Source organism: Anarrhichthys ocellatus, unplaced genomic scaffold (genome assembly GCF_004355925.1).
Source record: "Anarrhichthys ocellatus isolate YVR2014 unplaced genomic scaffold, GSC_Weel_1.0 scaffold6, whole genome shotgun sequence".
In the NCBI taxonomy this organism is placed as follows: domain Eukaryota; kingdom Metazoa; phylum Chordata; class Actinopteri; order Perciformes; family Anarhichadidae; genus Anarrhichthys; species Anarrhichthys ocellatus.
Genome location: NW_022280036.1, coordinates 14,848,997 through 14,869,183, shown reverse-complemented (window position 1 = coordinate 14,869,183; position 20,187 = coordinate 14,848,997). Strand labels below are relative to the sequence as shown.

Below are 20,187 nucleotides of genomic sequence, written 5' to 3'. Positions count from 1 at the left end.
AGAAGAATTATAGTGGTAATTTGCATAATTAGAAATATGCTAGTAAAATGCATTGATGAAAGTTATTAATAACACAATCATTAAAAAAAATAAAAGCACTGCACTGAATCCAGAACAGCCGCTCGCTTTGTCGAACTGCGACTGTGCAGTTAAGTCGCGGGCTGATGACGTCGCAGAGAGAGGAGGTACGGGTTTGCCACGTCGGTCTCCGTGCAACGCATTTACACTGTTGCTCCTGAAGCCCGCGGCTAACTTTTAAAGCCGTGTTTTATGTGTTTAACCCGGAGAGAAGGCGACCGTCCAGCATCGCCGGTGCTCTCGTAGCTCGTCACCTCACCAGTGCAGCCGGGTATATTGAAGCTGGAAGGCGGAGAAAATGCTCTGTGCTGTCTGGACTCGTCAGGCTGGAAGCCACACAACTGACTGATGCATCCTCGTTCACTTCACCCCACCGTGTGTTGTGTGAGTAACGATGGCTTTACGGAGATTAGACAAAAAAAACAACTATGTAGCTTTACATTTGCAAGCTAACAGCTAAGCTGCGAGCGTACACGTATGTCTTAACGTCGCTCTTGAAGTGTGTTCACAAGTTTCCGCGGTGTACAAAATGACATCGCTGCTGCCTGGTGTCTTGCGTTGGTGCATGTCTTAGCAAGTCTCTGAAAAAACACACCAACACGTACTAATAAAGCGTTCCCCAAAGAAAAGTCAAGACTTTCTGCTCAGCAGGGCTTCATTTTTAAAAACATTTCTCCCGCTTCTTATTCGCTTTTTAACAGTGGTGGAAGAAGTATTCAGATCATTTTAGTAAAAGTATTAATACCACGCTGTGAAAGTACTCCAGTACAAGTCCTGCATTCAGAACCATACTTACAGATTAATAATACTGCTGCAATAATGTGTGTTTAGCATGGGTAGTTTAATAAACACTAACAGCAATGCCTCTTTTTCTATAATAACCACGTATCTCTAAAAAGTCATGAGCCAAGAGGCTTTTTTAAATATAAAATTCAGCATAAAAAGTAGAAGTACATTATTTGTCTCTGAGATTAGGTGGAGTCGAGGTGTAAAGTAGCAGAAACTGGAAATACTCAAGTAAAGAACAAGTACCTCACATTTCTACTAAAGTACAGTAGTTCAGTACATGTACTTGGTTACATTCCACAACTTTTAAAGGACTTGTGTTTTAGGGGGAAAACTAGAAATGTGTTGCACTTCCACAAAATTACAAAACACCATCCTGCAATCCCTCCTCTAGTTCATGGTTCCTGTTTTCACTTTTGACTCAACTGTAATTTTGGTCCCTTGCGACGCGTGTTCGTGTTTTGACGGTGGCTTCCTGTTGAAGATTCATCTTTAATATTGGAGCCACACACTGGCCACAGAGCGTGATGTTATCCTCTCCATCATGTTTCTTATGAGCATAAAGGAAATGTTGACACACACGGAGGTTGGATGTTATCTGGCTCTGGTTTATGTCTGATCTTAGGATCACTGGCTTATCAAGTGGACCGGGACACGTCATGTATGTTGATGCATTTTCAAACCTGATTGTCTCCAAGTGGAGAGTATTAGATCATCAAGCCAGTGATGTACTGAAGGTGTTTCTGTTGTTTTTCAGTGTTGGACTAGAACTTTTTTCGCAGCTATAAGGCCATAAATAAATAAATAGTCTATGAGGCTTCATTAATGTGTTGAGCGCCTGTGCTGTATCAGGGATAATCAGCTTGAGGTCGTGAGGATCCAATGTCCTCCCAGTATTTGGTCGGCTTCGGACAGCCGACCAAATTATATAACGAGGTTCCCTCTGCAGAGTTACACTGATGATACCTCAGGGAAAATGCTGTGGAGTTAAACTTTTGAGTAATACAGTCTATGCAGTGAATTAAGCACTGTCTGGCATTTCTAGAGCATGTATGTATATAATGTAGACTGTCATCCGCTTATTTGATGGTTTCTGTTGAGGGAGAGTTCAGGCTTTGCAGTATTGGTTAATTATATTGGGTATATAACATGGTTATATATATTGGGTATATAACAAAGCTATTATCTTTTTAGTGCCGGAAATTGACTTTTAAAGCAAATATCCAGTTTATCCGGTTCTGAGGTGGTAAAGTCAGGCAAGTGTTGTTTGATGTAATTACTTACTTTTGGTTAGTTGAACCAATTAAATGTAAATGAAATAATTAAACTAAGGGGGTCCGTTCAGACCAACTTTCTCTCATTAACGAGGTTCTAGATCTTTTTTGTTTTTTACATTTTCTTATTTTTAACCCTGAAACAACCCAATATAATTAACCAAAATAACAAAACAGCTGTGTTGTAGGGTTACATAGTCCATTGACATAAATCAACTGTGTAAATCTTTTGGACTAAACCAACTCATTGATGAAAAAGTGCTGAGAGAAGAAAGGAAATCACAAAGCAGCACAGCATTGACATACATTATTCATAACCTTCCACATCTAGACTATTAGTTGTTGTTTTTTTTTTTACATGTCTGAGTGTGCCGATGCCTGCAGAGGGACACAAAGTGAGAGCTAATTGGTCTTTGCTTTAAGACAACTGGTTTGACTGTCCTGGCCGGATAAAGTCCAGGTGTAATCAATAAAGACCTAATTAATGGCTGCATTCTATTTCGGTGTGTCAAAAAGTATTGTTCCTGCTGGCCCACTGGTGTGTACCTGAAATAGAGAGCAGCCATTAGTGATGCGCAGGTCAGGTGAGCTTACTGAAACGTATCACTGGTTCGGGCGGGCAGGTCAGAAAGTGACAAAGTAGTGTTCCAAGTAAGTTCTTAGTGACTTCCAGAAACACTGCTTGCAATATTCCACCTATTCTTTCTCTCTTTTCAAACACACTCTCACAACCACCAAACTGGGCCCTTTGCAGGTCGGGCTCAGGCGGTTGTGAATTACTACGAGCCATCGTTAATGTTATTAGGTACAAGTGTGCTTTTCCTGCTATGAGTTTAAATATGGGCTGTGAAAAGGGCCTATTAATATCACCGTTTATGAATTATACAAACCCTGAAACATTTGTACTTGTAGTCTGGGAGCTGAGAAGAGGTTCAGGTATCTTCCTCGGGTAGTATTTTGGCTGACAGGGTGTCAGTTTCAGTATCTGACAGTCTCGATGAACACAGTGGAAATATTCTGTGTAAAGTGTCTGGTGACAGCTGATGTAGCCCAAATCCCTTCAAGGATATGTTGGCTATTGAGTGGATTCTTCCTGTCAGTCATTTCATGCAGACTTGGGCTCCATTCACACTCATACGGTTCTGTTTATGACCGGGATCTCAAAAGAAAAACGATCTACGTCCACACGGATATTTCAGCATCGTTAGCGAAATGATTTCCATCCAAACGAGCTCGCCTGAAAACGAATACATGACTATTCACGTACACTGGGCATGAGGGTGCCCGTTCAAACAGGAAGTAGATTGGTTGCTTAGTTACAGAAAATAAGTACTATAGTACCCTTTAATAATATAAGGTTGTGCTTGATACTTAAGATCATCCTCTACAATCTTCCTCTATAGACTCAAACAGACACATTTTGTGGCTATTTTTTCAGACTTGGTTACAATGCTGCAGGTCTCTCTCTCTCACTTACTCACTCATATATTAAATGTACTTTAAAATGAACACTTACAAATCAAGTTTACTAGATTATGGGTCAATAAATTTAGTCAACACACGTCTCTGTCTCGTTGTCTGATCTCTCGCTCGTAGCTCTGCTGGTGGCTAAAGTCCCAGTTGTACTGGAGAGCATTTATGCTTTTGTTCGTTTACCGTTTCGTTGTGAACTTCCCAATAGTTGTGCAGAACAAAATGAGCATTCCAAGAAAAGTAAAGTCCCCTGTTTTGTGTCCATCGTCTTCCGCAAACCATCACTTCAAACGCCCGCTCCGTAGGGCTGATAACGCCGCTGGACACGCTGCTCGCTAATCGCTCCAATAACAGCTGCTTCCTCCACATGTCGGCAGTAGTAGAATTATACAATGCAGAATTTAACTGCACAACAGCGTCATGACGGCTAAGACCCAATCAAGTTGCAAATGCGGGTGTCTACGTCATCGCTTCCAACGGTCTGCGTTTCCCCTTTCCACACTACGAAGTAACCCCAGAGTATTCAAACTAACCTAGCATCAGTAGCGTTTCTAAACCTCTCTGTTTTTTGGGGGGTTAAAACACCGGAGTAGTGTGGACACTAGGTGTAAAGGTAGCAAAAGATGTGTGCTTTAAAACGGAAACGTAGTAGTGTGTATGTGGCCTTACACTTTTGAATTAGTCCTTGGAGATGGTCTTCCAACGTGAGCTTCAGCAGGCAGACTGTATGAACGGGTCTCTTACTCCGGCTAGTTGTAGATTTGTTGGTGTTGCCTCTAGGAGGACTTTTATAAGGATCTCTGATCTGGTGGCATTTTTAAGAAGTGAAAGCCTCAGTTAAGTACTCTGAGTCAGCTTGCATGCAGTCATTTGCCACTGTATTAAGTACAGCCAGCATAAAGTAATGCAGTAAACAGTCCTACAGTTAACCCTACCTTCAAGAACTTGTGTTTAAACAGATTTGACTCTATAAGCTGTAGTTTGTGATGGAGCTGTATTTCATTGTATTGAAAGGCTTGTCTGATATTTTGTCCACCCAAGTGTGAAACGTCTCTTGGTAAAATGCAAAACGGTTCAACAGCACTACAAACCACACCCTCTAAATGACCATACATTTGACACCGTAACACACACATTTCAAGAAAAACTTGTTTTGCCTGACCGATTCCAAATGCAAATAAATTCAGTTCACAGTCACGGATGGCCAAAAAAAAAAAAAAGCAAGTATATCTAATTATTATGTCAAAGTATTGACAACCTAAAATCCCAAATGAATCCACTCCTGAGAAGGAAAACATTAACGTGCAGAAATGGTGGAGCTCCATGTTAGCCGGGTGGTTAAAGCGCCGCGAGCCGCCACATAACCACCAAGGTTGCCTGTTTGATTCCAGCCGAGGACCTTTTGATGTACGTCGACCCCCCCCGTTTCCTGTATGTCTTTTCTGAACTGTCAAATATCCAATAAAAGCAAAACATTATCTTAAAATAAGTTATATTCTCCACAACAAATGCGTTGAATAAGTGTCGGTAGTTCTTAGGCCACCATCTACTAACTAAACGGATCATGAAGGGAGACGTGTCAGGATGTGAGCGGCTCACTCACTGCTTGTGCTCAACGCTTCCTGGGGAAAACCCTGGCAGGTTTGCGAGGGCTGAGACGTATCACAATGACACAGTTTATGTCATGATGACACGCAGTTTCCGATACAGGCTGATCGGAGCAGTGCTGCGCCGACAGATGGTTCAATATTGACATCTTTAAACCTCTGTGAATGAATAAACATGGACGTGTTTGTATGATTCCCATGTAGGCCTGTCGCAACGGCTAATTCTGCTGGTCAATTGTCCCAGAAATAATTGCAATAAATATACATTTATTATCATTTTATGACTGTTTCATGCCACTGATATAATGATAACATCATAAGGTAATAATGCGAGTATACCCTTTTCAAATAGGAACACACCTTTTTAATTCTTAAAAGAATGTGTGCAATTCCCAACTCTTATAATGTTGGTGAAAACCCAGCTGTTGATTCTGGCATTATGTTGGCTAAAAATGTTCCTGACATTCTTGTGCTAACAAACACAATTTCAAGGTCATGTCCGTATGTTGTACGATAAGTCTTTGTGGTATTTATTGTGGCCTGTTCTCATGCTGAAGTTGAGTTGTTGGCTCTTTCAAGGAGACTCCTTTAATTCCCCCGTTGTAAAGATCTGTGTGGCTCTGTGCTGGTAGAGCATGCTTTGGTTTGTCAGTCGGATGTCTAACTTAAAGCCCAGTATGTTAACTTTGTTGTATGTAGCAGGAACATTCGGAAGTCTTGCACAAATGAACCATTGCAGATAATCACGCTCCTTGTATTGAATAATCAAACGCATCAGTTTTTAATGACACCCTGAAGAAAAAAATAGTCACGAGGTACGCTAGAAACGTAGCTTATTTCCCCTCTCAGATTGATGATAACGAGCCAGTTTGCTGTAACGCTGATTGGCAAATACACTTGATGGAGACACTAATATCAGTAAAGGAAAGAGAACCAGCGTGATGATCTGAGCTGTGCTCTAATAATCCCTCCCCAGAATAACTTAACTACTCTTTATATATTACTGTTTACGGTTTTCTAAGTAAATCCCTTGGGGCAGAGTTATACTCTAATCATACTTAATGTGACTCCAGGGTTTCCTTCCGTCTTTACATGTATTTTTTCCCCCCTGCAGTGGCCTGGCTGTACATGGTGGCACATTAAGGAGAAGGGGAGGACTCCCGGCAGCTGAAAAACGGTAACTGGCGACCATGCCAGGAGGTCGCAGGGGCCCCAGCAGACAGCAGCTCAGTCGCTCTGCTCTGCCGTCCCTGCAGACTCTGGTTGGAGGCAACCTCGGCAATGGTACAGGCCTCAGGAACAGGTGAGCGCACAAACCCGCTCAAATACTGTCGTCGCAGCCTCATGCAGGTTTTATCCCTCTGGGTTGAAATAATGTTCACTTTGTTTGTTTATAAATATGTTTGACGCCCTTTGCACGGAATTCAAATGTTCTTACTGTAAGGCTTCAATGCTCTTTGTCGTCCAAGTAGATGGAAAATTGTTCCTCCATCGGTCATGTGCCTTTTTAAAGGTTGAACAAAAAGAAGCATTTTGATCTGACTCCAGATTCTTATATGTGCAGATTAGCTGCTGTGAAGACTTTAATCTGAATATCTTTATGTTTTGGACCGCTGGATGCTCAAAACAGGAAATTTGAAGACGTCACATTGGTCTGTGCGGGGCCCTTTCCATATTGTTTGACATTGCAATTACTAAACAATGAATGAAGCACAACCTGCAAGCTAGTTCGGGCAGCTAACTTGAGTCTCAGATTGGCACACTCACTGCCAACATCCAACGCACCCGTTCAGTTGTGGAAATGACTTGAGCCGTCAGTGGCCACTCTTTTGCTGCATGCCTGTTGCGAGGTCATTTCTAGCTTCAGGTCTAATTCTAACACCTTCTCTGATAAACCACCTCTCATGAAAAACTAATCTTTTTTTATCTATATATCATACTTCAACAGTATCTTCTTTAGAGCTTCGGCTAACATTTATTTTCTTGATTGATGGATTCAAGTCTACCAAATGTCAGAACAATGAAAAATGTCCATCAAAAGTTCCTAACGCCTGAGGTGATATCTTCACATTGATTACAACAGATAATCTATTTTCTATCACGTAAAACAACAAAATTAACAAGCTCTCATAGTTGAGAAGCTGGACCTATTAAAATATGAATTGTTTATCAAAATGACTAATTATCAGCTCTAATCCTCTTAAAACTGGCAGGATGCCCTAACGGAGATCTTTTACTTAGTTATTGATTAGTTTGGGCTGATATTTACTCCTAAAAAAAGAGATTCATCCTGAGCCTCATAGGTACTTCTTAATCATGGTTTGAGAAGTATGTAGGTACAGCGGGTGTGATGGCTCACAAAGTGTGTGTGTCGTGTCTCGTCTTGTCTCGTCTCTCAGGAGCAGTAATGTGGTGGGTCTGTCTGCGCTTCCTCTCTCGGCCCTCATTACTCCGGAGCCGGTCCGACACGCGAGGATCCCCGAGCTGCCGTTGGACAGCAGCCTGCTGTTTGAGTTCCTGCTCTTCCTTTATTTGCTGGTGGCCTTGTTTGTCCAGTACATGAACATCTACAGGACGGTGTGGTGGTACCCATACAGCCACCCCGCTGCCTCTACCTCGCTTGTAAGAACACACACACGCACACACACGCTTGCTGCTTTCTTTTTTTCTTTCACTTTCTATTATTGGAAACGTATTCTCTGCTGTGGTTGAGACCTTTTGTTACTCAGAACTACAAGTATCTTCAAGAGTAAAAACCAACTTGCTCTATTATAAATATATTATTTTTGTGTGAGAAAAATGCCAAAGATGACACTGAAATATGTTTTGTAAAAGTCTCAGGTTTTTGGCTGCACACACCAACACTGATTAGTTTATTGAGAGCTCATAACTGATTTTATTGTGCAGGCTCAGGTCTAATTCATCATGTAAAAGAAAATACTGTCTCCATGGAATAATAACGATAGCTTCTTTCGCCGCTATTTGAGCAGAACTTTCATCTAATGGACTACCACCTGGCTATCTTCATCACAGTCATGTTGGCCAGGAGGCTCGTTTGGACCATCGTTTCAGAGGTAAACACACACAGACCCACACAAACGATCGGCGAACACATTTTAGTGCACATAACCCCTGTGGGAATCAAACCCCACTGATGACTGACTCTCTCGTCCAGGTGTCTCAGAGCAGCGGCGGATCTCTGCTCCGTTACGTGGTTCTGATCGCAGCTCGGCTCAGCCTGCTGACCATGTGCGGTTGGGTGCTCTGCTGGACGCTGGTCAACCTCTGCAAGAACCACTCTGTGCTCAACCTCCTCTTCCTGGGTTACCCGTGAGTCTTTGAATCCCCCCCCGTCGACCCCCACCCTCTCAAGGCCAGGACGTGCTTGTACAAGTTGTCTTCCGACCAAATCTCAGAGCAGAAGTGTTTATACTGTCCTTTTCTCTTTTTTTTTTTTTTTTTTTTTTGTACGTGTTCTGAATGGCCTCACTTGAAGGCGGGGGCAAAAGGCCCGTCATCATAGAGAGCAGCTAGAAGGATAACAGTAGGGCTGGGCGGTATGACCAAAAATGCATATCGCGGTATTTTGTAAGATTCTGGCGGTTTCACGGTATATCACGGTATTTAAAGCCAAAAAGAACTGGCCGGCCAGCCAGCGGTGAACAGCTGTTTGTGTGGCGTGTCTTTTGTTCAGTCACTTCCTGTTTCCTTCACCTACATTCCCCTGGGTCCTAAGCCCCTCCATGTACAGCTTCTTATACCGGTTGAACCGGTATACCGCCCAGCCCTAGATAACAGTGCACACTGTCGCTCTTATCTCTCCTCAAAAGTATTCGTGGTGTTTCACTCGGTTGATTCCACAAAAACGAAAGCAGTTGTGTAAAGAATGTGGGGGGAAATAAATAGAAGTTTCTGCTCACTTTACAGAAAGTCACAGACATTGTGGGATGCAGCCACTTATTCCAGTGTTGTAAAGGTGTGTGGCGATGTGATAAGCACTTTGTTTGAAGCAAAGTAACGCTTTAACTCACCTGCACACACATAAGTGGTGGCTGGTTGAATTCGAATTTGCCAACCCTGTGTAATATTTTCATGACGCACATGATCCACAATACTCCAGCTGTCATAACCATCTGTTAACCATATTAACTCCACTCCAGAAATGGAGTCAGCAAAACATGATGAGTTGTGTGTTTTTCCGCTTTTCTTTTTACTGTGGCATCAAACTAAAATCTTTATTTAAATTAGATTTAATCTGTTGTGATTCTGTGTCGGTCGAGGACTGAATTGTATCAAACCATCGCTTTTATGCACAAACAGTACATTTCTGTCGTGGTGCAGTGCTGGAAGATGAAAAAAGAAACGCGTAAAACTAATGAGACTTTTCCTTTTCGGCCATCACACGTGTGATTTTCGGAACAGATGATTCATCGGGTCGTTCATGATGAGCGTGTTGCTGTTTTGTCCTTTTTATGTGTGGACACCTCCCTTAATGTGTCTTATTTTAGATAAGCATGATGTTTTCACAGCATACGTCTCCCCTACTCGCTCTGCCGTCATTTTATTTGAAACTAAAACTCGCTGCTCTGTCCTTTTGTCCTCGTTTGCCCGCCGCCCTCCTACCGTGGCAGATTTGGTGTGTACGTCCCGCTATGCTGCTTCCATCAGGAGGGAGGGAAAAGCCAAACACCGGCGGCTGACTGCGATTACCCCGCCGACCACCACCAGCAGACCGACCTAACAGACAGCCCGTTCTTTCGACCACGTGACTTCCTCTTCCTGTTGCGAGAGAACCTCAGAGAGCAGTTTTCCAGCCCGCCGCACATGCCTACGCACACCTGCCCACCGCACACACACTCGCACACACCGGAGTTGATTCGAGCAGAGGTGGAGGAGCTGAAGAGCGACTTCAACCGGCGAATCAAGGAAGTGCTGTTCAACTCGTTGTTCAGCGCCTACTACGTAGCCTTCCTGCCTCTCTGCTTCGTTAAGGTTGGTATCTGTTTATTTTATTGAGCATCATTGCTTTAGAGTGCAGATTTCTTCTGTTTTTTTCAATGCCCGCACCCCCCCTTATCACATCTTTACCATTCATGTCACCTGTTTCCTTGTTAATGTCAAGGTACGCTTACCCATGCTGTCGCTTTCCTTCAACAGAGCACGCAGTACTATGACATGCGCTGGTCATGTGAGCACCTGATCATGGTGTGGATCAATGCGTTTGTCATGCTGATGAGTCAGCTGCTCCCCCCGAGCTACTGCGACCTGCTTCATCGCTCGGCAGCTCACCTGGGCCGCTGGCAGAAACTGGAGCACGGCTCGTACAGCAACGCACCTCAGCATGTGTGAGTGGCGCTCTGTGCACACATTTGTACACAACCACACACACACGGGTTCAAAAATGACTCCGCTAACAGTTTGTGCTGTGGTGTGGATTTGTGTTGCAGGTGGTCAGAAAGCACCATTTGGCCTCAAGGGGTGTTGGTACGACACAGTCGGTCTCTGTATAAGGCAGTCGGAGCGTATAACGTCGCTCTGCCCTCTGATGTTTCCCATGCAAGGTTTTATGTGAGTATATGTACTGTAACCCGTGAATTATTCACCGAGATGAGGGCGGACAAAATAATAAGGACACCGTTACAATATATACAATACCGCACAGCTGTGGCAACCTGTGAAAGCGAAAAATGCACCACCTGACCTGAAAAATATCGAAAATAAAGGCATCAGCAGAAATCTTCATTTTTAGCACAGCCACATGTTACATGTGTTAAGCTGTACCTGTGGCAGCTACATGTGTATGCTCCGCCATTGCTGACGTGGTGCACCTCCTCGAAAACGCAACTACACGTTGGGCAGCAGTGGCTACGGAGATACCACATGTGGTTGGTCAGCTTGGGCTTTATTGTGTTTTCTCCTACACATTTCTGATGAAGTGTAAATCCAGCTTTAGGCAACCGTGGATCACTTAGTAGCTTGATAACGTAATGAGATGCGATTCAGCTCATCAGGTGACACGTTGGTCATATTTTACGTTTAAGTAATTCATCAGAGCAACGTATTGCAGAAAGAAGAAGAAATGATGATTTGGTTTTTTTTACAAGTTGTGAAAATGAACACAAATAACCGAATCGTTCATGTTCAGGTGGGGTTTTTTGAGGAACAACAAACATAGGAGAGCAGGTCAATAACCAGGATGAAGATAGTTGATAATCGCCAGCTGGACACGAGTTTTACCCAATACGGTCTGCATCAAGTAGAAGCTTTTTGACTGGAAACCTTTGCTATGATTCACACAGACTGGTTACAGGGGCTGTATTTTATTATATTGCACAAGAGCTAATTTTATCGTGTCCACCCCCTGCATATTAAATATCATAATCTTTGACCTTCTATATGCTCTTTAATTTCTTTTCTACTCTTCTCCTCCTCTCTGTTGGTCTTCCAGTTCCTGTTCCACAAGCCGTTGCGGATCCTAAACCTGCTGATCTGGATCGAGTCCAGTGTGGTTTTGTACCAGTTATACTCTCTGCTGCGCTCTGAGCGCTGGAACCACACTTTGTCTCTGGGCCTTATTCTCTTCTGCAACTACTATGTCCTTTTTAAACTGCTCCGAGACCGCATCGTGCTGGGCAAAGCCTACTCCTACCCTCTGTCCTCCAGCAGCCTGGGGCTCAAGTCGCAGTAGAGGCTCCTCGCAGCGAGACCTCACCTACGAACTCTGGACGTGGAGGGGAGACGGGTGGAGGTCTGCTGAAGGGTTAGTGCTCCTGCTTGGAGGCCCCGGGGCCAGACTGTGAACTCACAATCGTTTTTTTGATACGGTTCTATTTTTAATGCAATGTTTATATATATACCTATTTAAAGAATATTTTTATTTTGTATACTATTTCGAGTTACGCCGGGCATTACCACGCTGACGACATTAGCATGTTGTGTAATGTTGTTGCTAGGCGACAGGGAAGTCAGGGAATGCCATGAGGTAACTCTCACCAAAGATATTTTAAGTGCAGGTTGGCCAATCAGAGAGGACTTGGCCTCTGACAGTCGGTTCAACCAGGCGAGCGACTCCGATCCGTGGATGGAGTCGTGCCTGAGATCAATAATCCCGATTGTTCTGCTTCAACCTCGAGGCTCTTAGAGCTTTGATCTAGAACCAGTAAAAACTGACCGTCACTGCTCGCAGCATCTTCAGCACGTTTTCACTGGTGATTTTAAAGCAAAAGTTCAACATTTTGAGAAATTTGCTTCTTTTGTCTCAGAGTCTGTGCATCAAATACGAGGCCGCAGCAGGCGAGGGTCGGCTTAATGTCGGCACAAAGATTAAAAACGAGGAAACCGCTGTCTTTGCTCTGTCAAATGGTAGAGATTGAGTTTGTTTAATTAGAATAGAGATTGAAGTGTGAAAACGTTTGTTGGTTAAGTGCCAGACTGTTTCTTGGCTCTGGCTTATAAACCCCCTCCTCAATACAGTAAATTGTCGTTTTCACACTTCAGTCTCTATTCTAATTACAAAAGCTATTCTATTCTATTCTAACAAAAGCGGTATGTAACTGTTAGATTGAGCCAGGCTAACGGTTTCCTCCCATTTCCAGTCTTTATGCTAAGCTAAGCTAACCAGCAGCCTGCAGTAGCTTCATATTTAATGTGCAGAGAAGAGAGTGGTATAGCTTTTTCCTTCAAATTGTCAAACTTTTGCTTGCATCAGCGTGGAGTTTTACCACCAAGTGGAATAAAATGTTCCTACGAACTGACTTGAGATCAGTCTGGAGGAAGAACACTTAAGCTACTCTAATGTACTGCCTCTGGAGAGAAGTCTGCATTCTTCCTCATTCACTTTTGTTTTTACTATCCATATCTGCTTGTTTCACGTAACTGGCTATCTGGAGGGCAGTTACAACAGCAGTCTTTACAAACTTACACCAGGGCCTCAACGAGTGAGACACTATTGGCATCAAAGCACAACCAAAAATGTAAAACATCACCAACAAAAACAGCAGAGGATGTTTAATAGTCACATTTCCATCGGTGATGAATGCAGAATCAAAGGCTGCAGGGTAAAGACTGTATGCATCTCTTCATTACCAGTTCATGTATTGTCAGTTACCAGAATGGTGTTACAAATGGGTTGCCTTGCATGTTGTTGCCTTTCTGTTAAGTCACACCAGGCTAAAATCCTTTTTTACTCAAGTGGGTTCCTCCTTTTATGAGCCTCCTCTCACCGATCTTAAAAAATAACGATATTTTCTGTGCGGTCATGAATTGGCCGCTTCAGTCAAGGTTTTTCTTCTTTTTTTTTTTGAGTGATGAGGTGGAGGAAAACACTTTTCAGATGAGCCAATGTGTGCACATCTGGATCACCTGTGCTGCTCTGCTCTTCTGAAGAAGTGTGAGGAGTCTCTCGATTACACATAAATGCCATAAACGTGCCCATCGTTCTGCTTTGTCTGCAAACTCTGCCCTTAAATCAGCTCTCTGGTGCTTCTGTGTTGTTTCTGGTCATTTTCCTCATGAATGTAGCAAATCTTTCAACTGAATGTTGCTGTTGACATGAATTGTCATGTTTTTGAATTTGGTAGCCTCCGATTGAGCGCCATCACAGAAATTTCATTTTTTTTTTGTTAGTGTTTGTACTCTTATGTCAAACTTTAACTCGCCCTTATCTCAATGACGCAGAAAGACGACATATTTAAGTTTGCTTTAAAGTTCTTACTTGAATGTTACGTTTTTGCTCAAGTGACGCATTCAGTCTGCCTTCTTTGTTGTGGTAAAACCCACATGTTCACCGCTGATGAAGAGGAATGAGATTTGAAAAGATTTTAGGTTCACCTCTTGACCACATTGCCCTGAGGTTTACTTGATCTTCCTCTAGCGTACAGGTGTTAATTAGAACTGATTCCGATGATGTCGATCTGTGTCCGTTGTCAAATCGGGTGGCCGAGTTTGTTTTCTATGTGCCATATCCCAGGATGCAGTTTCAGAGTGGTGGTTTAGTGGTGCTGGAGAAGTCTTTGGAGTTGGTCCTCATATTTCAGCTTTTTACACTGTTCAGTTTACCCACAGCATTTATAAAAATGCCTTTTGACATCCAAAATAAAACAAATGGCGTTTAAACAGAGATTGTGTTGTGTGAGCGATATGTTGTCTGAGCGGGCGGATAAGAAATCTGTGACACAGTTGCTTATTTCAAAGTATATATTTCATTTAATTTGCCACATTCTCACTTCAGTTTCCTTCAGTTTCTGCATTTTCACAAATGTTTTGCGAGGAGTAAAAAGGGCTGATGAAGGCCTGTAATGTTTAATCTTTGTCACCAGATGGAGCTAAGCATTAAAGTACAACACTAAACACAATGTTCCTCACAAAGCAAGTAACCTGCAGCCTTGACGTCTGAAGTCATTTAACGTCATTCCGTTCCAAGCTGACCGAGTACACTGTAGATAACTAGTGTGTCCGCTGAGAGGAGACACATGAAACTTGTTAGCACCTTTGGTAGCTGACTTGTACATTCATCCACAAAAAAAATCATTTTCAGTAGAAAAACTCCCAAGAGTTTTAACAGTGAAATCTTTAGTATAAGCACAAGAAAAAGGCTAGAATACATAGTGAAACAGTTTTTACATAGTCCTGCTCTTTCTGAAGGCCTGTTGTTCAGTCCGTGTTCCAGATCTGAGGGTCTCCCATATAACTTTATCCAGATAAATGTTCCAAAAAACGGATGAACCTGCTTCTGTTCTGCAAAACCACATGACCTGAATGTTTCCCCAGTCAACACAAACTTAATTAACTTTTTCATGTTTTAGAAATGTCTCTTTGCTTTACTTACGTGTGTGTGTGTGGGGGGGGGGGGCGGCGGCAACAAACAAAATGAATCGATTCACATTGATGTTAAGTCAGTGCTACAAATTATGGGGGTAGAAGGTGTGGATTCTTGCGGCCACAAATATTCCAGTATGAGGAAGCAGTGGGCCTGTGGTTTCGTAGCTAGACCCCCCCTCACCCCTCCCGGCAGTCCACAAAGTTTCCTTTTATCCAGTAGCAGATCTGAGCGTATTTGAGAGGCGTGATTCTCACCGCTACATTAAATTCCTGAGACGCCCCTTGCCGCTCCACCCACTGATGCCCTGAAAACACACCGATCACCTTCCGCTCCCAGCGCTGGCGCCGGCCGTCCCACATCCTGGCGTAGACTCCTGACCCGCTGGCACCGGGCTGAGCGTCACAGTGCTGGTACAGCAGGTCTGACGTCTCCTCACCAGCCCGACAGAAGCGGTACACCAGCTTGCCGGGACGGTCGTTGTCAAATCCTGCGAAGTGGACTCGTCGACCGGGCAGCCTCTGAGCCGGGGGGCTGACTCCTAGCTTCATGTGGCGGCGTTTGTGGGGTTTCTTGAGCTCAAGCAAAGCGTAGTCATAGTCCATCCCAATGTCATTGGCATTCCCCTTAATCCATCCTTTGGGCACATGGGTGCGCTTGGCTCTGATCCACTGGAATTTCATCTTGTCGTTGGTTGGCGGGCCGTAAGGAGCGGGGCCACCTTCAACATGGTTGGTGAAGTTGGAGGGAGCGTAAAAGGAAGAAGCCCGTGTGTCCCGTTGCTTGGTTTTGAGAAACCCAACCCGGAGCTTCTGGGCTCCTTTCACATAGTTTTTACCATCGTGAACACAATGAGCGGCTGTGAGAACATGACGGTCCCCCACCAGTGTACCGGAACACCCAGTGGACAGCTTGACAGCCACCGAAAATGGATATTTCAGCAGGAAGTTCTGACCGGCAATGCTGAAGCGCCCATCATGGCCGAAGATCTGTCGCTTCCTCCTTACATGTGACCGCTCGGCCTTCTCAGACGACCGTGCGGAGTAGGCCGGACTGGTGTTGGAACTGGGGTCGTAGCCATAGATCCCAATGGCGGTCTCGGTGAGTTGACCATCAGAGTGGAGTGTCTCGTAGGCCAGCAGACGCCGCAGGTCCCAGTAGCTCGGCCGAGGGGCCCTCTTGTGGCATTCTGGGTCACAGGGGGAGCTGACATCCAAGCGGGCCGGAGACAGGAAGTGAGGGGCCGAACGAGCCTCCGTCTGCTGGGCGAGGACCACAGGAACACGCTGGAGAACCCACTGGGGGCGGGAGGAGGAGGAGGAAGAGGAGAAAACAGGGGCAAGGAAGAGGAGAAATAGGAGGGAGGTGAACCTGTGGACGGACAGGAGGACCGATCAGGTGAACTTCTGTACTAAAGACCCGTTCACTGACGGACTCAAAATATAGAAATCAAGTGATGCTGTTAAACGTGACCGGATGTCTGGGCCCCTCTTACTGTCTGCATGAAAAATGTTGTCATTCCTAAACCCAGCATCATGGATTTATAATTACAACCATGGGAGTTGAGGAGCATTTCAGAAAAAAAAATTTTATCTGCTCTGGAATTTGGCAGCTGCAACTGTTTTTAATGCTGCAAATATGACAGACAGGGCAAATATAGACTATGATGGAAAATTCCTAAAGTGGCCTGGGGATTGGCCTAAAGCCTAAAAGAGTGGCTGAATATCATTTTGTTGCAGTGAAAATAGACTTTATGTAAATAGGTTAGGGGTGATACAAGACACAATTTGTCTAATAACCACTGTATTGCTAAAATAGTAAAAGTGCAGTCAACATTTATTTCTTAATTTACAAGTTAATCCTACCTACTGACTCCTCGGGTTTCTGTAAACCCTCCGGTACGGGCGGACAGAGAGATGACTTACCGGGGGAGCGCAGCCCGGGAGCGCATCGTTATGGCTTCTGCAGGTGAGCCGGTGGTTGAACACTGAAACCAGAGACCAGAACAGGCAGAGTCCGCGAAGGTAGTTTAACTGGTGGGGGAAAAAAAAGAGACTTCTCGGCGTTTCTCTCAGGAACTGACCACTTTATTTTATCCGTGACAGTCTGGAGTTTTCCGAAAGCAGCAGCCGGGTCGACAGCGGAGGAGTTGGATCATCGTGCGCTGCCGGAGGAGGCGGGCTGCTGTCTGTCTGCGCTCACAATGTCACATCTGCCGGCGAGGATATACAGAGCGAGTATATCCGACACGGTCATGTGACGCATCACATCACTGCTGCTGGTTACCGAGTTAATGATTAAATCAAGTCTGTGTTGTATTGAGTGTCGTGCACTTGTTGGAAAAAGTCTTGCACTTTGAGACACATTTCGGTGCACTTTGGATAGGCTATACGTCAAACAGTTGATCAGGGCTGCATCTAAATCAATTAATTGTTTCGTCAACAGAATTTTAGAAAATAATGCTGGAAAAAAGTTCTCGTAAAAAGACGACAGATTTAGTCAGCTTAATTTGTCTGAACAATAAAAAAACAGCCCAAATAGATTCAATCTATGAAAAGTAGCTATTTATTTCTCAAAACAATAAATACAGATTATATTTCTGAAATAACTGTTGATTAACTTTCTGAATCTGTCAATCAAACAGATTCATAAATTGACAAATTGTCAACTATAATAATGAGGTAACCCTTTTCCACCCATTATAAAAGGTTTATCAATTAAACCCAATGGCGTTATTAATGATTAATTACTAATTTATTCATTCTGTATATATTGGATATAAGCCACTCATTAGAATAACTTTTGGGTTGTTGAATACCTAACTGGTGTTTATCCTTTCTGCTTGGTAGTAATGTAGTTATAAATGTTTTTGTAACCCATCAATAAACACCCGTCATACGTCCTAAACTATCTAGTCTGCAGTTAGCATATATATACATTGAAATAATTTGTTAGTGAATGGATGTTGTCTCAGGTGCTCAGCGGGAGTTTTATTTCAGAAATGAAGTGGTCCATTAGAGGATCTACTGATTAATTAAAGGTCTGTAGAGGATTAACACCGTACACAGGGATTTTTCACAACCTGGCAACCCAAAAAAATGTTACTTTTAAAACTAATCTAGACAGAATAAGTAAATCATTAATTTATTAGTTGTTGCTTTTAGCTTTGTTCTAATACCATTAAACATTATCTAACAAACCCTTTATAAAGGCGTATTTATTAGGAGTTTTCCAATGTAATGGTTTAATAACTGTATGCAAGGCTATGCAAAAGGTATTGTGTACTCATAATTGTATTACTTTAGTTTTTATAAGATAGGGATAAGACAAACTCTGAGGGGCTGCTCAGAGTTTACAGCCAATGATGTTTTATTATCGACAGGCCGAAACAGCTGGACGGAGGCGAGTGTCTGTCCAGAACGGAGGTCGTAAAGAGGAAGAGAGGAAATGTGGGAGTGAAGAGAGGATGATGGAAAAGGAACTTGTGGTGTGTTTGTTTCAGAGAAAAATTGAGACGTTGCTCGTACTGTGACCAGCTCCTCACACAAACAATGGCCAACATTTGTTCTTTAGATCGACACGACTAGATTCCCCCTCCGCCTCCCTCTCTTAGTGTCACATCCACAAATGCCATCAAACTACTCATTAAATAATTATGTAGCACACATGCATCAATGTTCTGCCCAAGCAAACTTTTACACCGTTAATTTACTTGGTTGACCACCCTCATGACTCTTGGCATTAATCACAAAAGGCCGTTCACTTGTGAGCAAGCTGTTTATTTCACAACAAAAACCTCACTCATTTCGCAACATACGGCTGTGATTATTCCCTCTGAAATCTGACATTTACATTCACTGGCGGCCTCGCTGCTATTGTGACTGGAATTAGTTCAGTGGGCAGTGTGTGGCTCCGACGCCAAATTTTGGCCACTTTGCCCACCCATGCGTAAAATGTGCAAGCCGTTGGTAGATATCATGCTATGTAATGATTTCATTTGGCTCGACTGCCACCAGAAAGACGGGGAGAGAGAAAGAAAGAACATGGGTGGGTGGGGGTGGCGAGAGGGGACTCATGCATGACTGAACAGTTGGCCAATCTTCACCCATCTCCCTGTCCTGCCGGGATTTGTTCAGAATATGATTTTAAATGAGAAGATAAAAAAACCTCTTATGTCTGCACTGTGAATTTGTAGTTGGAGCCGTTAGCCACTTAGCATAGCTTGGCGTAACGGCTAAACGGGGGGGGGGACAGCGAGCTTTGATCTGTCTAAAGGTAACAAAAGCCACCCAGCAGCATGTACAAAGCTCACCGATTAACACATTATCAAGACAGTCTTGTCGTCACTGTGAGGTTGCTAGGCTAGCTGTTTCCCCCTTGCTTATGCTAAGCTAGGCTAACCAACTGCTGGTTTTAGCTTATTATTCTCTGTACAGATGGTGGCAATCTTCTCTTCTAACTCTCAGTAAGAAAAGCAAAGAAAATGTTGAACTGTTGCTTTAAAATGATTCAAATCCTCTTCAAGGTCCAACTGATTATACATTAGCATCTTTGCCAGCACACTGGGTGGACCTGCTGGCTCATCAAACACTGCACCCCACCCGTCCCACAACACACATTTACAATTATAACACATACACACACACACACACACACACACACCTCTCTCTCTCTCTGGTGCACAATCTGGGGCAGGAGGGTCTGCCAGCATCTCATCTTCCTCTCGTCCCGTTAAGCTAGAAGCTTAAATGAATACAAAACAAGAATTTGGAAAATAAATATGATTTTTCCCCCCTGTGGGATAACAGGAAGGGATGCCCCCTTTTAACAAATGCCTGGGTGCTAATAAGGGAGACGTTTCTGTTTGTTTTGAATTGTTATGAAAGGGCCTGTCTGTTTTGCTATGCCTGCTGTTGTCAAGGAAACCCACATTCCCCGGAGTAATGTTCATGTTAATTGTTTTATTCTTCCCACTCTCCTCCTCTCGCTTCTGGCCACTGACACAATCGAGCAAGTGTGGACGGCCTCACATGTTTGAATCCTCTCCCTTTATGTCCCTCTGTCCGTCTGTCCAGCTCTCTCTCTCCGTCTCCCTGTCTCTGTTCCTTCTTTGTGTTTTCCCGTCTCTGTGCCTCTGTCTTTTGTTCGAATC

General features: G+C 43.7%; 3 protein-coding genes across 3 annotated transcripts in view; 2 read left to right on the top strand and 1 right to left on the bottom strand.

Moving 5' to 3' along the window:
- Positions 1–144: 144 nt before the first annotated feature.
- On the top strand, positions 145–14,338 carry tmem39a (transmembrane protein 39A). Its single transcript, XM_031845988.1, has 9 exons — positions 145–462; positions 6,333–6,521; positions 7,618–7,840; positions 8,209–8,292; positions 8,394–8,548; positions 9,850–10,210; positions 10,376–10,563; positions 10,666–10,786; positions 11,667–14,338. The coding sequence occupies exons 2-9, from the start codon at positions 6,409–6,411 to the stop codon at positions 11,904–11,906; spliced, it is 1,485 nt and encodes a 494-aa protein (XP_031701848.1). The 5' UTR covers positions 145–462; positions 6,333–6,408; the 3' UTR covers positions 11,907–14,338.
- Positions 14,339–14,398: 60 nt separating this feature from the next.
- LOC116382734 (serine protease 23) lies at positions 14,399–17,232 on the bottom strand. The gene is made up of 2 exons (XM_031845989.1): positions 16,961–17,232; positions 14,399–16,406 (listed from the first exon to the last, which is right to left on the bottom strand). Exons 1-2 carry the CDS (start codon positions 16,984–16,986, stop codon positions 15,215–15,217), a joined length of 1,218 nt encoding a protein of 405 aa, XP_031701849.1. The 5' UTR covers positions 16,987–17,232; the 3' UTR covers positions 14,399–15,214.
- LOC116382732 (interleukin-18 receptor 1-like) overlaps positions 15,121–20,187 on the top strand; it is a 36,821-nt gene continuing 31,754 nt past the window's right edge. Inside the window, exon 1 of the mRNA XM_031845987.1 lies at positions 15,121–20,187. This exon is cut by the window's right edge and continues 24,628 nt beyond it. The gene's annotated coding sequence lies outside the window, so the exon portion shown is untranslated.